The 25,741-nt window shown below is 38.3% G+C and overlaps 1 protein-coding gene across 2 annotated transcripts in view; it reads right to left on the reverse strand.

Moving 5' to 3' along the window:
• The window catches only part of NR5A2 (nuclear receptor subfamily 5 group A member 2), a gene marked incomplete at both ends in the record, with an annotated part of 95,238 nt that overhangs the window by 7,817 nt on the left and 61,680 nt on the right, over positions 1 to 25,741 (reverse strand). For both annotated transcript variants that reach the window (XM_082314550.1, XM_082314549.1), the window contains one exon: positions 19,699 to 19,846. In XM_082314550.1, coding sequence (XP_082170676.1) covers positions 19,699 to 19,846 — 148 coding nt within the window. The remainder of the gene's footprint in view (positions 1 to 19,698; positions 19,847 to 25,741) is intronic.

Here is a 25,741-nt window from a genome sequence, read left to right on the forward strand (position 1 = left end):
TTATAGCCTGCCCTTGTAGGCTGGTGGTGAGGGAACCTGCCCAGGCTGACGTGGGTTTCTGGTTCCTGCTTCCAGGTTTGTTTGTATATTTGACCTAATGACCACTTAAGGTAAACGACAGATCAATCCTAGAAAAAATGTCTCAATCTAAGTCTCTCTTTTCCAGGAAAAAATTGTGTAACCACTATCCTGTGGAGCCATGGTCATATTTGTATGCCGGCACATGTTGATAAACTGGGGCAAAAGTGATTTAGCAAATGTCTCACAGGTAAGCTGAGAAAGAACTTGAGTCAAAACTCATTTTTTCCTAACTCCTCAACTAATCCCAGGTTCATATTATATGTCTGGGCTAGAAATGCTTGTCTTCCGAATATTGAGTTGGAATAAGCATAGGTAAGAAAACTAGTATGTTAATTATCATGCTATCAACAGGCTTAAAAAAAAAAAAAATATGCTTAAATGCAGACAAGTCTACAGCCATAGCACTAGTTTATATCACAGTTACCAGAGAAAAGTATCACATTTGATAGAAGGAGAAACTAGGCTTCTGATAAGAGTTAAAAAAAATAGAATAAATAGTAAATTTATTGAACCAAGTGGTTTTCCCAGTTAATTTCTGAAACATCATTTTAATCTTCAGTAGCACATGAACAATACAGGATTGTTGGTGTTTTAAGGGAACAGGCTGTCAATGTCTACAATTTGTAGGGTGTGAATAGTTTAAGATGTCATAAATATTTATGAAGTTCCTGGGAATGGTGATAGGGACATCATACAAAATCCTTGAAGTTATGAACTGAGGCAGAAAGGGTGTTATATGCAACTTGCAATAATAGACAGTATGGTATAATGTAGAGAGGAATAAGAAACAATCTATTATTTAGCTGAGAAGAAGCTGAATGTTTAGAAAAAAAGGAATGAAAATTTTAGAAAGAGTTGCTCTGGTTTTGCTTAGACATTTGCAACTTTTCTGAATGATTGGATTTATTGCACTCCTTGTGCATTATCTATCCTTTCCCTTTCTGTCCCGCTCCTACTACTCAAGTACTGTTTAAAATGGGAATAATGGACCAGATTAATCTCAGAGTTATTTCTACTTCCACCACTGGAACTACACCAAGGGGTGATATAGTCCTAAAAGAAGGAATATAAATATTTTCTGGAAAAATACCGAATATAGATTTCTACTGAGGTTAATACACAGAAGTGCAGCTGCCACTGAAACCCTGTTGAGTAGCAGGCTGTATCCTTTTATAAAGCCCATCTGTCTCTGCAGAGTATAAAAAATGCATGATCATAAAAAGCAGTACTCCTTAGGGGAAAAATCTCTCTGTATTAATCTTGTAGTCACTTTACAAAACAGTTTTTAATCCCAAATTTGCATTTGATTTTCAGTCAGGAACTTTTGTGGTTTTTGCAAAGTTTTCTTATTCCATTAGAATAAGATATGAGGTACAGTTTGTTCAGGTGGCAAGTCCAGACTATGAATAAACCAACGTTATCATATGAAAGAGAATTAAACAGGCAGATCCAAGTGGGGATATATTAAGCCAAATTTAAGCTCCAGTAGTTGAATTTAGCCTGTACTAGATGTCTGGTTTGCCTCAGGATATATTCAGCTTTCCAGCTAATCGACTGAGGAAAACTGCCTCAGGTATGATAAAATTTACAAGAGAGCTCAGTCGAATAGCTCTTGTTATAAATACTAGCTTAAAGGCATTCTTCTGGTCTTTGGGATCAGGACTGTATTTGCATTTCATTATTATATTTCAAACTTTTTTGAACTTGGTTAAAAATATTAGACCAGCCAGTTATATCATTACAGCGGTAAGGGTAGAACATCATACCACTTTTTTATTACTTGGTGAATTTTGTTTGGCTTTATCCTTTTGTTTAGATCCAAAGTCCCATAGGAGCAAAAATTATTAAAATATATCCTCTTTAAAAGAAAGAAATATAGTTAAGCAAAGGAGTTTTAGTGATATGCTGATTTAAGAGGTACGCTACTCTACTATGACTTTCTGTCAACGTAATTGACAAATAATTCAGAGTTTTAAGTCTTTTGCACTATTTTGAGACAAAGCTCAGCGTGAGACAATCAACCAATCATCTTTCAGACATATTGATTTCAAAAACCTATTTTTGCTCTTTTTTGAGACTTTTAAAGACATTATTTTACTAGTTTTATGTGCCAACATTTGCACTAACAGGTTTGGTTTTTTTTCACTGAACTAAGTTGCATTAGTGGAAGCTGATTCTAGTTTAGAAAGAACATGAAAAAGATCATCACCTCTGCCTGTGTAAGATATAGGAAGTGGAAATCACTGAAAGAACTATTTTCTTATATAATTGTGTTGAAATAATATAAAGAATTCATTTAATTGCTCAGTGCTGAAAGCACTACAGTAGAAACAAATATGCAATTCCTTTTAGCCAAACATTCGGATTTTACTATTATTATTTAGAAGAGCTAGACTATACTTTGGGCAGTTACAATTATTTACTATGCAAACGTAACTGCAGACAGCTCATGAGACCATTGACAGTACATTGAAGCTGTTGTCTCTCAGGTGCTGTTTCAATTCCCTATGAAATTAGCACTGACAAAAAATTTGCTGGCTTAGCTGAAAAGCACCAATGAGTTTGGTCCGATTATATATGTGCGTGTATCAGTCACTGGATCATTACCACACCTGACTGCAACAGCCCATGAACTTGCTCAAATGCAATGCACTGTGCACTGGTGCTCCTCACTGAGTGACAGCAGAGCTGGTGGCCCTGAGACAGGGCTCCTGTCCCGTCCCCCCTGCTGCCCTGGCTGGCCCAGGCTGCCAGGCCTCCTGGTAGGTCGTGGAAAAAAGAAACACTTTGTTCTCCTGTGCTCTCAGTCTTGCTTTTACGGACAGCAAACACAACTAAGGTAAGTAATTTTCTGCTGCAGTATTTCAAAGCATATTGGTTCTGACATTGCCTATTGATCTGAGTGGAAGTTGCAAATTTCGTTTTTTACTGTGACATATGTCTGTGCTTAGTTGTGGAAGTAGTTTGGCAAATGAGAGTGACAGAAGCTCAAATGGGGACATCTGCAACTGCACTGGCACTCTGCAAGTGTCAGTGCTGGCATGCAGGAACCACTGGAGGTGCACCCAGACGCGTGTCAGCCTTTGGACTCTTTTCCCAAAGACTTCGATGTGTATACCACTGTTCTTCATCCTCATTGCTTACACTTTTAAACATACGAATATGAAAGCTAAAGAAAAGCCTGCCTGAAAGTCCCTCTGGCAACGTGGTTTATCAGTTAAATAGATAGGGTAGAGAAGCGTGGAATAGAGGAAATACTCTTACACCTTCATTTCAAATATGAGGCTCTTAGAGTTTTATGTCTTGGCTACCTCTGATTTCTTGACAAGAAGCTGTCATCAGAAAGGACTGGAGGCTCTCAGATAAGATAATGCCTCAGCACATTTTTAACATTTCAGTTGCTCAGTAAGGAGCAGCAGAAATAAGTCAGGTAAACTCCAGATTTGTGCTCACTGTTCAGCTCGGACTCGACTGTTTGGTCAGATGCGGATGAGATGTTTCCATAGACAACATAGTCATAGATTTAACATGAGGAGCATGAATTAAGGGGCTCTAGATCCCCATTATTCTCTGTCTGGAGCTGCCCCTAACGCGGTGCCAAAAACCTCCTGTTCCCTGCACAAGGGCAAAGGTGCTTTTTGGTCCCCTGACGCCACATGCCAGATGAAGGAAGCAAGTGCGCCTCTGGCGCTGCACAGTGTCTGCTGGGATGGTCTGCAGACAGGCTCGGGAACATGAGGGAGCTCAGCCTCCTGCAAACTGAGGTTTGCACTTTTCCTGCCCTGGCCAAGCTCACCCCACCAGTGGCATACATGTCCTCATGGACAGGGCGATGCTCTGCCGAGTCCCTCAATTCTTTATTGAATTAGACTGTGGAATTTGCCTTTATTCCTTAGGATCTTGAAGGATTTTTAATGCTAGCTTCACCTGCTCCTAAATCAACACTCATTGGATTAAGGTTGGTTCTAGCTAGGTCTCACTGTATTCTTCAAAGCAGGGGTGTTTCCCCACCTGTAGGTACTTTTTTACAGACAGGACTGTGAATTGCCATTTGGAATGAAATTTCCGTTCTGTTTTTCATTTTATGGTAAAAGTTATATGAGTTAGTACTCTGAAAATTGTAAAAGCAATTTGGATTTCTTTAAGGTTAATTTTCCTGAAAGTTATGTCCAGGCCAAGAAATAGTGCTTTCCTTTAACCTTGCAGCCACAGCAGACAGTGGGACATGCATTTGGCAGGATACAATTCATGTAAGTACACATCTGCATCCTCGTGCTTTAGTCTCATGGAAATGCACAGGCTTTCAGTTCTAAGGTGTTCAGCAACAAACAGTGCATTTATAAGCTGTAAATCACCATAGTCTCAAAATGCCAAAGTAACCACTGACTCCTGCAGCAGAATTGCCCACCCGCCCTGCAGGAGCTCCTACCCGATTGCTGGAGAAATGGCCTGAAATGCCAAATGCCCTGGACATGTTCAAGGCAATACACTCACGCACTTACTGTTGTTCTTGCCAATCTTTGTTTACATTTATTAATTGGAAGTTAATGTGTTCCCAGAGGCAAATAAATATGTTTAAACCAAAAATTATACCATTTTTTCCAACCTGTGTATTGAAAAGCAACTCAGTGCTTTTCCTAGTGCACAGTCCTAGGAGCACTTTTGAGTCTGTGGTAACACTGTAGTACCTCTTTCACCTCTATAATATCTGCGTGTTTAACACGGATATTATTGGTATGTTCGCCTTAATCAAAGTCAGCTTACTTTGACTAGTAAGATATAGACCAATTCAACAACGATTAACACAATTCTTACCACTTCTGTCTAACCAAACTTAACGAGCTTACAGTTAAGCACAGCCCAGCAATATTTTATTTATTTTGATATTAATTTCCTGTGTCAGCTTCAGGTTTAAAAAAAATACACAGATCCCAGCACAGAAAAGACAAATCAAGCCTGACACCTGGAAAAAACCTCACGTACTGAAAAATCTTGACAGAGAATCCAGTGGTGTCAAAAATCCTAGATATTTGATGTTTCAAATTCTGACATTCTTCATTTAGACCAAAATAACAGACGTTTATAGTGCACCTTACTGCTGGTGACTATTTAACAGCTAGGTGCTCTCACAGCATGGTACTCTTTAGGTGCACAGTAATGAAAGTTCGCTATTGATTTTTCTGTAGCTGCTTGTAACTATTATAGTTGATACATCAATAGAAAAGGAAAGCACAATGTTTCACAGGAGGCAGAAAATCAGAGAATACATGATGCTGTGACAGTAAATCATGGCATAATCTCAAGAATTGATAGATGGTTACTGCTAACTTGAAACCCATGGCTTTCTCTGAAAAGACTAGCCTATAATCGCCCAATATGTTCTAACAGACTGACTGCCCGTAATAGTGGTAAAGGACACAACACAATGTTTCATCTTCAAAATAATGGTTTCCACGAGCCAGGTTGTTTTGTTGTGATAGAATTCGTTTTGTGTGTTACTGCAAAAGGAGAGAGAAAGAGTGGTTTGAATGCCATTTAGATGAATACTTAAATGTTGTAGGAAAAAGATTTTTTTTTTTTTTTTTCCAGAAAAGAGCACAGAAGGTTTTTGTTTAAAAAAAAAACAGAGGAAGAGAAGTTGTCATTAATTTTTAACTTGCAAAAGTCTGCAGTTAGTTGAAAAGGAAACACAAAAGAGCTGATTATTCTAGAGATCAAAATATTGGAGCTGTTTTGTCAAGAAAGGCAAATGCAGAGAAAATACATTTACCATGGCTGTTTCCAGTTCCACGGCACCCTGAAAGGGACCCAAAGGCACGTAAGTAATTGAAAGTTCTTTTAAGTGCCTGCTTCTCTCTGCCGCATTTTTGAGGGGCACAACGATCTCTGGAATTTACAGTATGCCTAGTGAATTTTTAGCAGGAATGTTCTTAATTGCTTTGGTCCCTCTTTACTCCCTGGCTCATCTCTGGTAGTTTTATCTATGGTTTTAATTAATTGTGAGGGTCTTTTTTCCCTGTCTCAAAACAGAAATGGAGGAAGAAATGCAGGTAGGAGCTGGCCAGCTGGAGCACAGTGTGCAGTCTAGATGACACCTCTCCCACAGTAACCTGTTAGCAATGGTCCTCTCTGAAAGAATATTTTCAGTGTTCAATGTTGTTTTCCAGCACTTCTTTAGGGGATGTGAGTCTGATACCTGTCCTTTTCAACCTTGCTGGTGACTCCATTCTTTAAAGCCAAATGTCTCCCATAAGAGATGGACTTAGACAAGAGGAAAGGACTTTCTCAAGCTACCACCCATACAGCCCACCTCAGAATGGGCTTGAAGAACAGTCTGTATCATTTATTCTGCTTAGGCTATGGGTTTTCCCCTAGTGAAAGACTGGATAGCATTGTCTGTCTTGTCCTGAGCAGTTCACTGATCTCTATTACAATTTTTGGTGTTGGGAGAGAAGATAGATGCTGTTGTAGTGTCATTCCCCATTCTGATGTTGAAATCTTTCTCTTTCTTGAGATGAGACTTTCCTTTACGTGGCAACAAGAGGTGTTGTGCAATATGTTTATAATACACATCAAACCCTCCCAGTACTGGAGATGATGTTAAATGTAGGATTTTCCTTATTAATCTTTCAATAATCTTATAAAGAAGAGCTCTTAAAATATCCTTAGGAGGATGGCCATGTGCAGATTAAACTTTTGCCAGCCACGTGGACTGTTTTGGGGCTTACTCTTTCAGTTTGTCCCATGCTTGATGGCTCTACACAGGACCAGAGCAATACAGGGAACCCCTGCTCTGAGAGGTTGATCCAATCTTGGTAGCAGCTTTGCCAGAGCCTAAGGAGTTGCAATTTTCACACCCCTCCCCTTTCCTGCCAGCAGAAGTCAGTGGGACACACTCCAAGCCACGAGCTTGGGAAAGAGTGTTTCTGCACAGTCCCCTTCTGCCTCCCAATTCATGATCACAGCTGCGTTCAAGGCTGGGCCATAAAGTTTGTTTCTGAATTTTCCTTCATTGTTTCTTTCCTGTTTGCTTCTGTTTCCTCCCTCTCCACCTCTGGCTTGGCTTTGATCACAGTTCCATGGTTTCTCTTTCCTTCCTGGCCTTTTCCCACTGTTTTCTTGACTCCTTTCCTATCTCAAGCCCTCCGATCTCTCTCTGTTCCTCTGATCCACATCACTGCTGTCCCTCGGTTTCATCAACTGCTCCTGGCTCCTGCTCTGCCCAGATATCCTCTTCTCTGCCACTCTTCTCCCATCACTCTTGCAGATCTGTTCTTTCCCCCTGGCCTCCTGTTTAATTCTCTTGCTACTTCTTTTCATTGCTTCTTTACAGTATTTAACCTCTCTATTTTAACTCCCTCAGAAACAGCCATTGCTTTTGTTTCTCTTCCAGTGTCCAATCTTGCACAAGCAGCAAAGGGATAAGAGAAAGAGGGGAATTTGGCACAGTCTACAGTGCATCTCCAATAAATGGCCGACAGTCACCCCCTATGTAAACTTTCAGGTAAGAGCCTCTGCAATGTGTGTTTTTAACTAGAAATCCATGAGGAGCAGTTTTTAGTCTATACATTTTGTTATAAAAAGTATTAAATAAGTTGTCTGTTACAACTGCAAAGTGAATTTAGCCATTATATTCCTTTAGCATATTCCTCATTCAGTGAAACATTTAAGCACATATTCAAATTAAAATATAGGGTGGTCTTACTGGCTTCAAGATTAAGGATATTCATTCATTTATCTATACCTTAATATATAGCCATTTATTCCCATGTTATGCTGGGAAACTTGGCTAACAAAAGCAGCCACTGATGTTAAACACTTCTGCCAATAGCAGCTAAAAAAATTCTATATAATCCCATACGTCCTGTGTTACATGTATAATACGTTCAAACTTGCACCTTAAACATCTAAAATGTATATTAAACATGGGACACAAATTGTAAAAGTATTCCAAAAGTAGACACACATGTAAATGTGGGTTACGTGCACGTAATTTTTCCCCTTTACAGGAGCTGTTTAAAAGCCGTACTTACTAGTATTCTATAAACATATTAGAGAGGGAAAAAGTGCAGAGCACACTGGTTTGGTTATTCTGAAATCCCCACTGTCTCCACACAAAGGCAGCGGTACAGAATACAAATATTGCTTGATACCCATGTTTCTAATTACTTGTGAGATTTGTATCTAACAAATATATGACCTAATTTTCTCTCAAGCATCTAATCCTATTGTTATTTCAAAACCTCTAAAATATGCATTTTAGAAAAAAACAACATGAAAAGAAAAAGTACTTGCTGAAGACGGTTAATCTTTTTTTCCATGGCTTGCAGCTGTCAGACAAGCAGACAACATAAACCAGTAATGATCAGATTGGATCAAATTCATGCCTTGAATAATGCCATTGTACTCAACAGTTACATGAGAGATGAATTTGCAACATTCATTTCATTTTTTGAAATAAAATCAGGACAAATCAACAGTGATTATTAAATTTCCTCTATAATTTAGTGTAGTTTATTAAAAAAACTCAATCAGCCATGAAACAGAAGGCTATCTCTGGAGTTCCTGCAAGAAGTTTATCATTCACGACTCCTTACACTCAGGGCTGAGATGAACGATTAAAAATTTATTTATTAAAAATACTGGTTTAATTCTTAAAGATACCTTATAACCGCAGCATTTTTATTTTATTCCTTTTGTATTATGTGTTTTTTTCAGAAAAATAATTGATTGGACATTTCATTAAGATAGATACCTGTAAAATGGACACTGTCCTACTTTCTTTCATACTGCCTGCATGATGTGTGGAACCTGCATGGGAAGCCGGACTAAAACCTGTCAGCTCACTGAAAAAGTGTTCTCTGGAGCAAACGGTTGTTTCTCAAAGTCGTCTAGACTTATAGATGCTAAATTTAAGGACTGATTTTTAATTGTTTGGCTTTGCTATGGGTTTTGAAGATAAAGTCAAGGGAATATGCCTTTGCTTTTTTTTTCTCTGTAAAGAAATTAGAAAAAATAGAGAAATAAAAGAACACGGCAAAAGAAAATCCACTTTGTCCTGCATGTGCTAAAATGCTAAAATTCACTTCTAAAAATAGCCTCTCAAAAGATGAATTTTCAATTTTTTTGCAAAGTTTTAGATCCTAATATGAAAATACAGCAAGGAACTACTTTCATGTTGAGTAATTTATAAAGGAAGGGATAAAATTTTCTCAAAATCTATTCAAGATATTTTAAATGAGATTCCTTTTAACAATGGTCTTTGTTACGGTATCTGTAGATATTTCAAACAACATTGTTTCAATTTGGTTGTACCTTACATAGTACCTTTAGTACTCTGGATTTGACCACTATTTAAAAAGATAGATAACTATTGTTTTCATTTACCAGATAGGGTAGTTGAGGTATCGTTTAAGAGACTTCAAAGCTCCACAGTCAGTAATGGAGTCAGAAGCAGAATTAGAGACAAGAGTTGATTTCTCTGTTGGCCAATGCTGGCTCCATGAAAGCAGAACCTCCCTCATGAGATGATTCTGACATGAGGTTCTGCCCATGTTCATTTGCTTTACTTTCCCAGAGGATTAAAGTAGAAAAGTGGAACAGCTCTTCTAGTGGCAGGGTGGAGTAGCCTGGCTGCTTTGCTTGAGATCCAGAGAAGAGTTAAATGCTCCAGGAGCAGACTGGCTATTTAACTGTTCTCCTGGCCCTCATCATCTCTAATAAGAGATTTATCCCTAGTTTCCAAGGCACAGTGGGACATGCAGCAGCGACAGACTACATAAGATTGCTGACAACTGCTCACATTAGAAGTTATCAAATTTGAACTTGGCAAATGGATAAAAGTTTGTAAAAACTGTGAAATTAGAAGACTCATGACAAATTTAAACTTCTTGCCTACGAAATTTTCTTTCACTGATTTGGGGACAAGAAAGGACCTGTTATTCAGGTCCTATAATCATTGTTACCTCCTTCAGCCTCTGCTCAATGCAAGCTATAGATCTCCATCCAGCAGTTGGACATCAAGCCTATAACTTTTGATTGAGTTGTATCATAATAATAATTTAGAGAAGCAGTCATCTTGATTTCAGATTTCAAGAAACAGAGCCTCCATTATACCCAGAGATGAAGTCTTCCAAAAGACAGTGATCTTCACCTTTAAATTTGTCTATTTCTAATATAATTAGTCCCAAACTAACATTACATACCTAATCCTGCAAATGTGTTCTCGTTGGCTTCCATGGGATATGCACAGGAGCCATTGTTTACTAGATTAAACTTTTAACCATGTTGCCTCATCATATTACACGTCAATTACCACAGCATTTCTTCTGTCGGCCTTGGCAAATGGTGTTGCCAAGGTACCCTTCTGAGCTCATTGCTTCCCTGTCTTTTTGCATCTTCCCTTTTCCCTGCTACATCAGACATAAATTGTGTTCACTTTCAAGGTCTTGTAGCTGTTCCTTCCTTACCTGTCATCAGTCATTCAGTGTCACGAGGTCATCTCCTGCCTCTGACTTGCCCACAATGCCATCTCCATTTCCCACTCGCCACCTTTCCAGACCAAGTACTTTTCTGCTTTCTCCGCTCTGACTGTCATGCTTAATATGCCAGATCTCTTTATCCACCTTCTTCAGATTCCCTCTCAAAACTTTTTGCTGTGACATTTGAGACAAGCCTGGGCTGTAGGTGTGCTGGAATTGTGCCTCTCATCCGTGCATTGTCTGCCAGTCAACACCTGTTCATCATTAGAGATGTAGATTGTATACTTTAAAGGAACATTTTAAAATATCACCTGCCATTAAGGATTCCTAATCATAAAATTAGGAAATGTTACTATTAATAAGTTTGTCACAGTGAAAGTATTGTCCTAGCTAGATGTCTCATTCTATGTTCTCTGGTTTCATTCCCAGCCTATCTGCAGATGAGACGTTCATCTCAAAAAGTCTATTTGAAATATTGTTAGTACAACAAAAAATAATCAAGCATCAAAAGGGGCAAATATTTTGTCATAAATTAGTATATGGAAAACGGTACTTAAATAAATCTTGTTTTTATCTATTAGTCAGCTGTCAGCGAACAATAAATTACATTCAGTCCCTCCCTTGTTATAAATACACATTGATTAGTTTTAAACTCTGAACTTCAGAATGAGTTATATCTAGTCATTGCTAAACTGCTCTCTTCACTAAGAAAAAAAATCCCCAACACCTATTATACTGCATTTAATTAAGACAAGCATCAGCTTTATGTACCATTATTTGTTTCTGACAAATCTCTATGGTATAAATATTGAGCAGTCACATCTCCTGAATACTAATCGATTCTTCCTGAATTCCAAATGATTACATAAAGTTTAGGAAATGTTTCTTTGCCAGTATTATCCTCCAATGCTTACTGTAGTTAGACATTAGGGTTGAGATACGAGCCTGAATTTGACAAGTATGCAGTAAGTATTTTTCTAAATTCAAATGTAATGTGGGGAAGCCTGAAAGCCCTGGCTGAATGCTAATCATACAGAAGCCCTCGACTGCTTGTTTACTGGTGTTTACCAGGTGCAACCTTACAAGGACACGGGTAACAGAATGGATGAATATAAGAAAACTTCCAATGGATTTAATAAAACCACCTCATAATAACAAATGTGTATTGTAAATAACATATATATATAAAAACCAGGTGTAAAAGTAGTTGTATATTTACAAACTAACAAAAGTAAAAACGGCTAGAGTGACCATTTTGAAGATGACTGCATTAAACCCTAAGTACTGTTTGTCACTGCGAGTATGAAGTGAACACATTTGTGATGATAAGCCTGTCCCTGGATAAGTACTCCATTACCGGCTTGCATTGGCTTGCCGAGGAAGACTGTCATGCAATACTTTTTGCTTCAAATTCACAGCACCATCTGAAGATCCTGGGGCTGAAGGTGCTTTGTGAAGACAAAGTAGCGCTATCTATGAACTTCTTGGTAGCCTGCCAAAGAACTACCAGGCCCATTTTACAGGAAGGAGAACAGAGTCCCTGAAAACTGTAAATGGCTCACACCCACCCAATGAGAGCCATGAGACTGGCCGTGCTGGCACTGTAGATCATCTAGGCCAATGTCCCATCTTTGACAGTGACCAGGAGCAGATGCGCTAGGGAACAGTGTAAGAAGAAAAAAAGCATGGAGTGATACCTCCCAGGAGCAGTTGCTCAGGCTCCAGCAGCTGGAGATTAGCAACAACCAGAAGTAGTGGGTTTTGTATTTCATAGCTTTCAATGGATTTTCCTGCTGTTAAGTTCTCTAGGTGACTTTGGTAATCACAAAAACTTTCAGCATCCTCTACATCTTGGAGCAAGGAGTGCCAGTGCTGGATAATATGCTGTGTTCAAGAATGAGCTCTTCTGTTTTGAGCCAGTTACCTGCTAGTTTATTTAGTTTTGTTCTGATACTAAAATATCAGAATGATGGGAGGAAGAAGCTTTTTGGCTAATTCTTGTTCCTAATAAGTTCCCATGTTTAGTGGACTGTGAAGACCTAGTGCAGTCTTTTTAAACTGAGAGTGTAAAAGGCAGATCCATATTTGTTGAAAGTATAATGTAATTATTAGGAAGGCTGCAATAAAGATCTACATGCCAAAATTTGCTAGGTTATGCCTTTATGTCTGTATTACACTTAGGTGTCTATAATACTGCGTGAACTGGTTCTTGTGTAATTTTCCAGTCTTGTTTCATGTTTTCCTTTTGGTCTGATAAAACCTCCTGCCTCACTAATTCTTTCATTTCATTCTCCTATTCTTTTTGTTTGTGTGCCCTTAAGCATCATAAATACTACCAAAATTTAATCAATATTCCTTGTTATATTACTTTTATGTGATGCTTATATACTTATTTTCCTATCTGCATACATGATACCCCAAATTAAACCCTCAGCAAAAACTGTGGAAGTGAAAATATGTACAGCCTCATGTTTCATCCTTGTTTGCCGCTGCATTTTTTCTTTTCTTTTCTGTATATTTAGATTGCAAGCTCACTGAGGCACGATTCTGGCTAGCCTGTAAATCTGATAGACCAATGATGTTACATAAAGTATATTAAAAAATGCAATAGCTAATTTAATTTTTTTTTTTTTTTTTTTCCAGCTCCAGAGTGTTTCATAACTGCATTGATGTGAGTTACTGAAATCAGGTGAAATGGAGCACAGGCAGGCTTTGTGTTGCTGCTCCTTGGGTGCATGTTTGTAGGAAACTCCTTCTAGTCCTGTGAGTGGTGAGGGTAGAGTCTGCCTCAAAAATGCTTCATTTCAGCCTGTTTCATCTGCAATGAAGACCTTAATAGGCAGATTTATTTTCCAAAAGTGCAAATGGTGGAGCCCAGTACCTGCAATACCTCCTCCCATCTCAGCTCTGACATTTTAGGGAGACTAAAAGCAAGGAAAGATTAATTTGCTAATATTCCTCTTATTCAACAGAAATGGGAATGGAACGTTGCAGATCTGGATGGATTTCTGCTGAGCCCTTAAGTGAGGCTGTGGTTTGTTTGAAAACTGAGTTGTTTTGGTTTTTTTTTCTGTTTTGTTTAAGCAAGAGCCCATTGTTTGCCATCCACAGAGATTAAATGTTTACTATTTCTACAGGACCCTCTTGTCTCATGTTAAGTGAGATGTGAGATCAATAGTGGCTCTGCAATTATTTGTCCATTGATAAAGCCTTCATTTCTTAAATGAATTACATTTATCTGTGTCCTGACAATGATAAGGGAGCAGTACCAGTCAGCTGCTGCCTAGTCTAGCATTTAGCTCTACAGGCAGACGAGTGCCTGGACATGGGTCAAATGATGTCTAACTTTCTTCCTATTGGCATTTCACTTTACAAACTGCTCTGATGGGAGGTTTGACAAATCATCCTTGCTGAGTTCAGATAATAAAAACTAGCAGGACAAATGGGAAGTTTTGGTAAAGAGAAAACAATGGCTGATTTCAGGTTAAGTTAATAGTCTGTGAAGCTACCGGACGGTAAAATCAAGAGATCTGTTGTGTCAGAAGATGATGGAAAGTATCCCATGTAAGGCACTCATTTGGGTCTTCAAACATCATTTAAATTTAGTAACTTAGCAAATTTAATTTCTTAAAAATTGATCTGAACTTTATTCTGTGATAGGAAGCAAATCAATGAAACAGTGAGACAAATTTTGGCTCCAGTAAAAACAGTGCAAAATTCTCTGGCTTTTGTGAGGCCAAAATTTCACCCCATTGGAACATGCCAATCTATTTCAGCCCCAGCATTAGAGAATTCAACAGTACATGTGAGGTGGTGTGGTTTGTTGTTTTTTTTTTTTTTTTAATTTCTAATTCTGATTTATGACAAAGAAAGAAGGGAGTTTCCAAAGTAATGTCAAATTTGGTAATGAAAATTCAAAGAGGCTGATAAACTGACACATTTGCTTTTTCTATCTGTAGTGTATCTTGATTCAAACCAGCAATTATTAAAAACAAAGAAACCATTTGTATTTATTTTTAGGTCTACTTTTTGATAAAGTGTACTGTGGGCTATACTGGTTATGTGCTATAGACAAATTAGGTGTATTATTACTCTGTGATTAGAGTAAAGAAATTGCCTTATCCTCATTTTGGCTAACTTTGGGAAAGCCAGATATGTTTATTCTCATTTAGTGGTAAATTTGATAAACAGTTATACAACTATGTGATCAGCATCTTTCTCGGATGTGCTCTTTCCATGTTTTGGACATCAGTTTCATAAAGATAAAACCTGCAGGAGGAGTGTTAAAAGTAGGTTTAACACTCAGGTCTAAGATTTCTTTCTTCTTTCCTTGTTTTGCAACATGTACCTGGTCACTAACTTTCCATCAACTTGTGATTACAATTGCTGAATTGTTATGGCTCTGTCTTGGTTCTTTTTGCTTGAAAGAAACCTGTCAAATGCAACTAAGTAGTCAAGAAAATCCAGGTTTGCATATCTCTTGAGTTACTGCTTTTTTAACTACATATCTTCAGACTGTGGAAAAAAAAATGGCCGAAAAACCTGAGTTAAATTGTGGTTTGGTATGTTGATTACCTTTGCTCCCTTAGTTAGAATTAAGGGGAGAATACCTCTATATGTGAAAACACAGGAATGATGCCCCCACAAAGCACGCATGTTTTGGGGTTTGCAAATATGATGTAAACCTCAGTGAAAGAAAGGTTGGTAAGGATAATTGCTGTCAGAACTGGTGTCCTGATTTACTTCAAAGCAAGCTAATAGCTCAAGATAATTGAAATGGAGATTGATAACAGAAATTCCTATTTCTAGGCCACCTAAACAGAAGACTTCTTTCAAATAAATCATGCTGGTAGATGGATTGCTCTTTTGCAATAAAATGCTTTGGCTTCAGAAGTCCAGTTCATCTTCAAATAAAACATTCAGTCAGCATCTAATGTATCATTTGCAGCAAAGACACATGTTGGTACAGGATTCAGACATGTCCATCAGAGATTAAGTAGGGGAAGAAGTGACTAGAAGATGGCTTAGCAGTTATACCAGACTACACAACCAAAACTGTGAATGGCAATTTTGATCACAAGACCTGTTTCTATTTGCCTTATTGTGATCATAGTTGTCAATTAGACTGGTTGATTTGTGGAATGCTGTTCTGGTGTGCACTGAGAGAGGAAAGTAACATACATTTTTGTGTATTGAGGAGGTACGCAGCGAGGGAATTGCCACAGAGGACTGACTCACAGAAAGACTGTGATTCTTTAAGGGAACCCTGATGGACTACTGTGGTAGATCATGTAAGTGGATCAATGTGATGGAATTTAAATTTAGTCCAAACTTCCTATGTCTTGACAGAGTAATTGACTGACCACTGATGGTGCAGTGAGGCTGTGAAGGAAGGGGTCTCTGCTGGTGCTTTAATGTCCTTATGAGTCAATGCTCTTGTTAATCTAAAATATAGCTAAGTCCGAACCATGCACAAGATGGTAATCTTCAGTGTTATCGTGATGATTATGCTGGTTTTAAGGACTGATTTGTTCTCTGACTTTTTAACTTGTGGGAACACAAGGGCTGAAGGACCGATTCAGCTGAACTGGCTGTCTGCTGAGAACAATAGTCCAGGTGTGATGGACTTGCTCCTCTCCAGAGACTGGCAGTGACTGGACTGAAGGATGGCATGAGGAACCACTGAGGGTAGACAGACAGACAATCACTGAAGTAGGAAGATACATGGACAGGAAAGGAGACTTTTATGTACAGAGAGGTAAGAACTACCCAGCTGTAAAGACACTTGCTTTTTATAACTGGTAGAGGGAATTTAAAAGTTACCTAACTCTACATGTGTTAATACTATATAGACCTAAACTAAAGAGATGTCACACTTAAGAAACTAGTTACCAAACTATTCTGGCTTATTGAATAATTGCTGAGTCAACTGTATCGTTATGTGCTTGTCAATGTTGGTCAGATGGGCACAGACAGACTAGATGGCCCACTGAAGAAAGGAGCTGAGCTCCTGTGCCTGGGTGTATCACTCAATGGAGTGGGTATGTGCAGTATGACTGTAGGAACAGTTGTGCACTGCTGGCCACAAAGGCTACAATAAATATGTATCTGTCTAAACTTCAACAGCATCTTCTTTAATGCTACCATCAATCAAAAGCATTTTCCTGTATAAACCCTTTGGAACCTTTGATGATATGAACAATTACCTCTCTCATTTAAAATCTAGCAATCAAAACTGATGTGATTTAATTGTGTTTTGAAAAATTATTATAAGTGCTTTGGGTTTTGAAAGCTATTTTACTGTTAGTTTACTAAGATAATAACTTCTGAAATGTTAGGAAAAAAGGCAGAGACAAAGTTCTTTGCCCTGAAGGAGATTGCCATCTTGTGAAGAGACAGACAATACAGTACAGCCATGAATAACAAACAGCTTTACAAGGCAGCCTCATATCTCTATGGTTATAAAAACCAAACAGCTTCTTCTCAATAAATTAATTCTGTGGATTATTGACTTTGTATTGCCTTTGAGAGGCTTTGTATTAGACATTTATTTTTCAACCAAGCACTATACTAAAGAACAATAGCATAAGGTTTTATTGGCTTGGTGAACACTGTGGTGTGAACATCCTTAGAAATGTAAAAAGGCTGGTACGTCTAGAAGTGCTTTTTATTCCATTAAACATTACAGGACCAGATTTTCAACAAGAGCCAGCTGAGGTTCTTGAAATATTTTTTTGATTAAGTGATATATTTTTGGCATTAAGACCAGTTTTCTGTCGAGATGCCTAAGAAATGTAGATATGTGTTAAATGCACCTAGATACTTAGGTACAAAAATTGCTCCCAGTTATTTATGTAGAATTTGATGCTTAGCTAGTTTTGAGAACCCTGCTGAATGCCTACCACCGTTGTTAGGCACTTCAATGTCTTCAAAAACCTGACTCACTTTTAGGATGTGAGGCATCTTATTAAATTCATCCAGACGATTCATTCATACTTTTGGGTGCAAACTTAAGTACTTAGCTGGAAAGGGTATCTGTGTTTTCATTTCAGTTTTGTCATCATTCTCATTAAGTATTTGCTTCAATCCTGTGGGTCAAGTGGTAACATCTTTACCCTTTGCAGAATAATATCTAGCTTTGACTATTAGCAAATGGAATTACACAGTATGCTAAATAATGAACTAATCAGTTTCAAAGGTATTGAACCTTTCTTAGATACATCACTTTTATATGCAAATAATGTGACTACAAGGCTCCTATTAGGAGTAGAATTAGCTTTTTTTATAGTAGCATAAATAAAGAGAAAAACTGGACAACCTGGCTCAGTACAAGCTTGCAAGGTATTCCTGCTCAGCTGCTTCAGAAGCTGAACATACCACTTGGCAGAATTAGAAGAGCTAAAGTTGTAAGAATGATTCCTAAATCAATGCAAAGTACTAGAAGAGCCAATGAAAGTGGTCAAACAAAAAGGCCACCTAAATGTGAGAATTTTCCAAATGCACTTCCTTTATTCAGCTAATTTAAAATATCACTGAACTGAGATGGATTCTCTAAATATTTTACCAGAGGAAAGCTACGGGCTCTTTAGATGTTTCTGTGCCACTGTCTAATGACTGAAAAACCTACTTACTAGGAATTAGGAAATCTGAATTCTTGTTATTCATCATGTTAATTAATAAAACATCATTTCTGCAATAGATGGCTTGCTTTTCCTTCTGTGAATCTAAGATGTGGGAAGCAATGAAGACCTGAATACAAAATGTTAATAGTTACCAGGGAAATCCATCATCTCTTCCTAGGATTCAGAATGTACAAACTTCATAACAGTCAATTATGTTAGCATCATTCTAATTTTTAAAATAATTCTTTTTTTTTTCTACATGTTCTGTGTCCTATACTTCTAAAGTTTTGATCTTTTATACACCCTGTATTTAAAGGGAGCTTCATCTAAAATTTTCCAAAGCAGATTCAAATTCTATAAACACCACCTAGAGGGACATATTTAAGACAGTAACTGACGCTTTACAGTGTAACCATAACTGTTCCATTTAGTCTAATGGCAATTGTATTATAATAATTTATTTGTAGAATTTTAATCCTCTACAGAAGATTTTTTTTTTAAACTGAAAATTAAAGAAAAACATTACTAAATGTCACCACTGCTGATATTTCTTTCAGTGTTGTGCTTGGCTCAACTGTTCATTCTCTTTGTAGACAAAATACCTTTTGAGTAAAACAGGAGTTTTGACTATGGACGTATGGCTGGATCTGACCTTATTTATGTTTTTAAGTCTCTCCTTTCAACTGTCTGCCAATAAATAAAAATTCACTTGGCCAGAGTTTATTTAGACCAGCTTTATTAAGTCAACAAAGTGCGAACCTGAAAAATCTGTTCCTATGAAGTCAATAGGAATCCATCTCCCTAAGCCTTTTTTTATTCCTGGCATCGGTGATTTTTCTTGACTGATTTATTGGAGGGCACTGGTTTAACTAATTTGTCTTGCATAGGTATCATTCCCATTTTATGTCCTCTCCACTAGTACAAAACAATCTTCCCTTTAAAGGTTATTTCCGAGCCAGATCTGTCATAAAGCTATTATCATTAATTTGCACTTTAAGAGTTCCTTTCACTTTTTAAAAACTATGAGATACACTCCTGATTTATGGGTTATGATGTGACAGCCATCATATGCAAAGAAGATTGTTTATACTTACCACAGATGCCTTTGAAAAAGAGGGATGTTTCAACCATATCCCCACTCCATCTGCTTTACATAACTATATTCAATATCATAGAAAAACATGGCAAACTGTATTTTCCACTGTTCTCTAGAATTTGTAATAGAATTTTGTCCTTGTTCTGGAATATTCAAAAATCACATATAGAAATACAGAAAGCTTGTAATTCCAGAGGTTTTAGGAGTCATTTCCGTAGAAACCCACTTTTAGTCCTTATACATAATTTTGCTGCAAGTGATAATTAAAAAATAATCCTTGGATTACTGTGAACTTCATTAAATATATTTTGAAATTGTGTTTTTCAAGAAAGAATTAAGAAAATCAAAATATTTTCAATGTTTTTAGAAAAAAATAACCACACTGTTAAGTAAGGTATGAAGAGTAGAGTGTACCTACCTAAACTAAACAGCACCAGGAATTTGAGACATACAAATTCTCGCAGATCAAACTGCAGGGAACGAAGCTTTGCTACTAGTTCTTGTGCATGGCTCATAAGATTGTTGAGGGTGGCTCCAGCTTGGGATGCTATTACGGAATAATCCACCTGCAAGAGAGAATTGTATTTCTGTCTGGTTTTCATGCCCGCAGAACCGTTTTAGAATGTTTCAAGCAGTCACATACAACTGGAATACTCCTGGAGAAAAGAATCACTCTCAATTTAATAATGTTATCAAGTCAAGATGATTTTATATACAAACCTATTTTAGCAAAATGGTACATATTGAAAACATTATTAAACCATAAATCTTAACGGTATGTCACATCAGTGTGAATGCTGGTTTGTCTGTATTAGCCTTTTTTAGAAGCTTTATATATGACAACTGCTTATGGCACTGGTAGCTGTGCCCCGTATCAGTTTGTTTTATTCACTTGGTGTCTCTTGTTCTCCTTGTAATTGTATGATCCTGTGAAGAAAGACTGATGAAGTGAGCTTTGCGCCTACACTGCATGTATTAATCCAGAGGGACATAATGGTATTCATGGGAAACGGTCCAGCGTCCATAACTTGGCCAGAAACATCTATTCAAGCCCAGAAATGTCGGTGTATTCCCACAGGAAACAGAGGCATTGTGTGGGTGGTTTCTGTTCTCCTTAGTTACACAAAATCCTGGTATTTGTTGGAGTGGGTTCCAACAGGCTTGTTCTGGCGAGTCCTCCCCTGCTAGCGAAGGAGGAGCAGGCAGGTGCATGACACAGGCCAGCTGCACTTGCATTGTCCCGAGCAGCAACTGCAGGGCACAAAGTTACTTTCTCTGGGGCATATGAAAAAGCAGGACTGCTCTGGGGGTCTGCTGCCCTTGTGATTCCCATTTGTTCTCGGGGGAGGTTGACCTGTCTATGAGCTTTCCTAAGTGACACTTGTGTATAGAGATCCAACAGAAAGCTGGCATTAACACACCATATCAAAAAAGATAATATTCACAAGCAAAGTACACTTAAAGCCTGTCATAGCTGACACACCTCTGGGTGATCCTTGAATCTTGGGCAACCTCCCACTGCTTGCACGCTGAAACTTTTCTGGCTAATGCCAGTCCCATTAAGGGGGTGTTTCTATGCAGATGGCCGTACCAGCCCCTGCCACTCTGAAGATGTGCACGCTCTGCCATGGGATGGTGACCAGTGGAGAAGTGCTTGGGTACCGCAGCCTACGGGAATGCTGTGACATGAAGGTGAAGCGCAGGGGCTGGGGCCGGCGTGAGGTGGCTCCGAGACGGGACTGGCGGCTGTGAAACTGGGTAGCTCCAGTGCACTGACAACGGCATGGAGCAGGGTGTAGCTGATGTATCGGGGACTGGGGTGATCTGAGCAACGGCTTCAGCTGAAATGCCTTCAGCTCAGCCCTGTTTTCATCAGTGTGTTACGTATCCCCTACAAGTGCCACTGTCCCATGAAAGCGGCCCGGTGTGTTGCTTGCTCCTGTGTTGAACTGCTCCTGACCAACCGGCCAAGATCTAAACGGGTTATTGACACATTTTAAAAAATTCTTTTCTTGCCTGGCTGCTCTAATATTAAAAACACCTTTCTCTTTTAGGAGCCTCCATAACAACAGGGAAATTACTAACCATACTTCATGTAAGCACACATAAGTGAACTCTGGCTCTAAACTAAGACCGACCACAATGGTAAGTGCTCACTTTGGGCTAATGATGTGTTTAAAGGTATCGGTGCTCTAATCCCATTTTTAAGGTCTCCCATAATGAAGTAGTTAATAAAGAACGGACAGGTATCATGAGAGGAAACAGACCAATGCTACAAAATTTTCTTTTTCCAGGCACTGATTGCTTAAAATCTGATTTTTTAATAATTGTTAAGGGACATGTATTTTGAAATATGGGGTTTTTTTATTTTAAAACTATTGGATTGATTTTGCTCAAGTATAATCAGCAGTAAAGCAAGAAAAAAACTGAAAAACTTTGAACCTGACAAAATTTCAGCCAGGAAAAATAGGTAGATGATTGAAAGGAACTAAAAATGACTTCTCCTAGTGATGACCTTAATATAATCAATAGGTTACCGACTTCTGATAAGACATTTTATTTATATGTACTCTTAGTGCTCCCAAGACATTGATTGAAGGCAACTGTACAAGAAAAATGAAGTTACACTTTTTGTATGGATGTTAAGAATAACACTGCTCCAACTCCATAAAGCATTTAAAGTTGTGCTTATGTTTCAATGATGTCAATGGATTATGCTTAAGTATCCTGTGAGGTAGGTTTTATTGCTCTCTTTTACACCTGGGAAAACTGAAGTAGTGACATTAAATCGCTTACTCAGGGCCTAAGAAATCTGTGACAAAATTAGGATCTATTCTTTGGAAATCCCAGCCAAACCATCTTTCATAAACTAGTTTTTAGTTCATCTGTTATTTCTCTCTCTCTCTCTCTCTCCCCCCACATATACATATTTCTTTATATATAAGTATATATACTTATATAAATAATAATAAGAAAAAAGCAACATACCTCAAATAATACTTTTTACTCGAAGAGGAGTTTAATATAGTGACATGATTCAACTACTTCACATTGAGAAACTAGTCACATATAAATATCGACTTTCACAACTTAATTTCCCTTTTGTAATTGTCAAGGGGGAAAAAAGCTCAAAATCCCTTACTGAGGTTCCAGTTTGTGGGGGAAATATGCTATTCACTTCATAATAAGAAGTTAAGATGTCTGGATGTCAAAAATATCAGTGGCCTTAGCGCAGTGATTATGCCATAATGGAAAAACCCAGTAGATGCCTGGATCTCCCACCATCCCTCTGCTGGAGAGCTCTCAGGCAAGCTGCTACTCTTTCAGGTGCATTTAATATTTGCAGCACCAGCAAATTTGTCTGGGAGGCAAGTCCTCATCTGCCACTCACCAAGAGCAGGCTGTATTAAATTTTTATATTTATTGACATTTCATTACCATAATTGACTGCAGTTGGTTCTCTAGTAGAAGGCACAGGGCTGCCTCCTAAGCAGGAGAATTGGTCCCCTGAGTAGGATTTGCAATTAAAAACAACGCAGAATGGATTTTTTTTTTTTATTGTGTAAATATGATGAGTTGAATTTTCAGCTTTAACTAGAGAATACTGGGTGTGCAGAAGGCTTTTTTCAAAAGTGAGCAAAATTATGAGTCAGTGGAAAGACGACCCCCAAAGGTGTCAATCAGTTTATACAAAATCAACTGTGCATGAAAAAGCCTCCGTTAATGTCTATTCTGAAAAAGTGGTCACATTAAAGAGTATGCTGTCCTGCTTGCTTGGTCCTGAATGCGGAAATTGATACTAAAAGGTGTATTAATTCTTTTACCTTCCAATTCATGATTAAAAATGCTTTTAAAAGACAAAGATTAGAACAGCCTGGGCCTTGAGCAAAATGCGTAATTGCATAAGGAAGTCTTACTATTTACTTTATATTGTACCATTAATTTAATTTGGTAAAATTAAGTCCACAACTGAAATAAACTATTCTTGCTTCTCAATTAATAGTATTACGTTTCACAGTTGATTTTGATGTTGAAGGTGGTATGCTGACTGGCATTTTCGAAAACAGAAGCTTTGGTGAAGCTTCCACATTACCTAACTCAGAAGTAAAATGTTGGGCGTGAAGTTATGCCCGCACAGACAAATGGAGATGTGAATTCCTCATGTACCAGTACACAGTGCTATCTTGCATGATGACTGTAGTAATGATGAAGAAGCAATGATAGAGGCTTAATTGAGTTAGCTTGGTACCAAAGCAATGCAGACAGAAGAGCACTGAATAATTTACACTGCTGCCTGAAAGGGAGAAATATCAAGTTTCTTCAGGTAAATCTGGCACATCTTGTGGATATCTTCTGATCATGAGTATTGGGCAGAAAATGCAGGACCCTTGGCTTGGTTTGGAGAGGAAGGATTTGCTTAGTGCTTAACCTAGGAGGGAACTTCCAGCTGGGAATCCCAAGTAGAAAAAAGTGCATAAGTCCCTTGGACAGGCAGCATTCGTGTCATACCTCTCTCCTCAGCATTTCTCAAGGCTATCTCTTATAGTTACCACCTAGTTTGCTTCTGGCCTTCCCTGCTCCCTGCATTGCAGTGGTAAGGGCTGGGCGGATGAGGCTGCAGGCTCTGCGAGAGGGCACGGTGGTACAGAGGCACTAGCAGCAAAGCAAAAGAAATAAAAAAGCTGATAGTATTAGTAAGAGGGTCATAACTTAAATGGGACTGCAGAAAGATGGGGAAATACTGCATATTTTTTCTAAATCCTTTTCTTGATACTGTTGAGAGTGACTTAAAAGTCCAAATCCCTTTAATGTCAGTGAAAGCAAGTTAGGCCAGTGCTGAATGTTTATGAAAACTTTACTTTAATACAATATATCATAGTAAAGTACTTGGAGTTCAGCAGCATTTAGATATTCAGCTATCAAATAATTTCTCAATTGATAAACAGAGAGGTAAGAGAGATGGAAGCGACTAATTCTGCATGTTTTTTTTCACATGAAGGTCTCGTTTAACACAGTGCTTTGTTCGAGGCAGAACAAAAGACAAACCTTTTTTACAACATGAAACTGTACCCTGGGCTAAATAAATGCTGACGCTGAAGGCCAGAAATTCAGGGAGCACTTGTACTTTTTTGTTTTGCAAATGATTTATCATAGTAATGAATGATTCTTGAAGCCAAATCCCTGGTTTCACTGAGCTCAGATGGAAACTTTCTGGTGGAGTCAGGTGGTGGCCTCTGGTATCGACTCCTCTGTGCCCACAAAACGGAGCCTAACATTTAATGGTGGAATCAGGTTCCTTCCTTCTTCTAAAATTAAATTGTGTTTGATTTGTAGGATATGACAGTGGGGTCATATGGTATGTGAAAATGCTGTGTGGAACTGTACCATTCATTTTCAATGCTTCAGCAAGCTTGCAACAGTCTCCAGAATATAGGATTAGAGCGATTTTACTCGTTGATGGCTGTTACCAGGTACCGACTATCACTGAATGACATTCCTTTCAGCCAGAATGGGAATTGTACAAGTAAGGAATAAAGCCCGTGCCGTGGCTGTATACAGTACCCATGTAATGAACAAATGTTCTAGCAGACTAAGGTAATTCAAGTTAGTGAAAGATTAATTTCATACTTAATTTAAGAAATTAGATCACTGTGTGTTTAGGGCACGACAACAAAGGAGGCAGTGGGTGTCTAGGTGCAGCAAAGGGACCGTCCCGCTCCTCCTGCTCTGCTCTGTGCAACCCTGGCCAGCACAGCTGGCTGCTGCTGATGGGGGGCTGCTCCCCCACCGCTCCCTCCTCGGTTACAAACTGCACTGAAAGCCTGGGGAGTGGCCTGCAGTGGTCTGCACTGGGTTTTGAAGTTCTGACCCTGCTGAGAGCCTGTGAGTTGGCTCTAGTGTATGGCTATGTGGGTGGATGAGCCTTTCTCCCAGAAGGATGCATTCCGCACACTATACAGCAATAATTACTTTTCCACTGTTTCCTTAAATATATATTTCAGTGGCAACTATGGTGGTTATTAGACTCATTTTGAGCTTTTCATATAATTAACGCTTTCATTAAAAACATTTAAAGCAGTATTTGTGTTACCTTTCTAATAAACATGGAAAAACACTTTGAAGAGGCACCTATGTACAAAAATTGAGGAGGACTCAGCATGCACAAAACCAGCAGATATGCTTATATCAGGTTTGGATATATTAATTAAAATTGTGATGACTTATACAGCGTAAGATGCTTGTCATTTTAACATGATACACAATAATAGAAGATAATGAATTAAGTTGCCAGTGGACCTTTCCCCTAGGATGATGTTATTGTGCTTGCTAATTAGCTATAATATGCAAATAGTAACACTCCAAAGTACTGCATTTACTTTGTCTAACTTAGTTTCAGAAAAACTAGTACATCAAGACTGGAAAAATTCTGTGCCCTGTAGTTGATCATATATAAATTCATT

This window comes from Platalea leucorodia, assembly GCF_965183815.1.
Source record: "Platalea leucorodia genome assembly, chromosome: 5".
NCBI classification, from domain to species: domain Eukaryota; kingdom Metazoa; phylum Chordata; class Aves; order Pelecaniformes; family Threskiornithidae; genus Platalea; species Platalea leucorodia.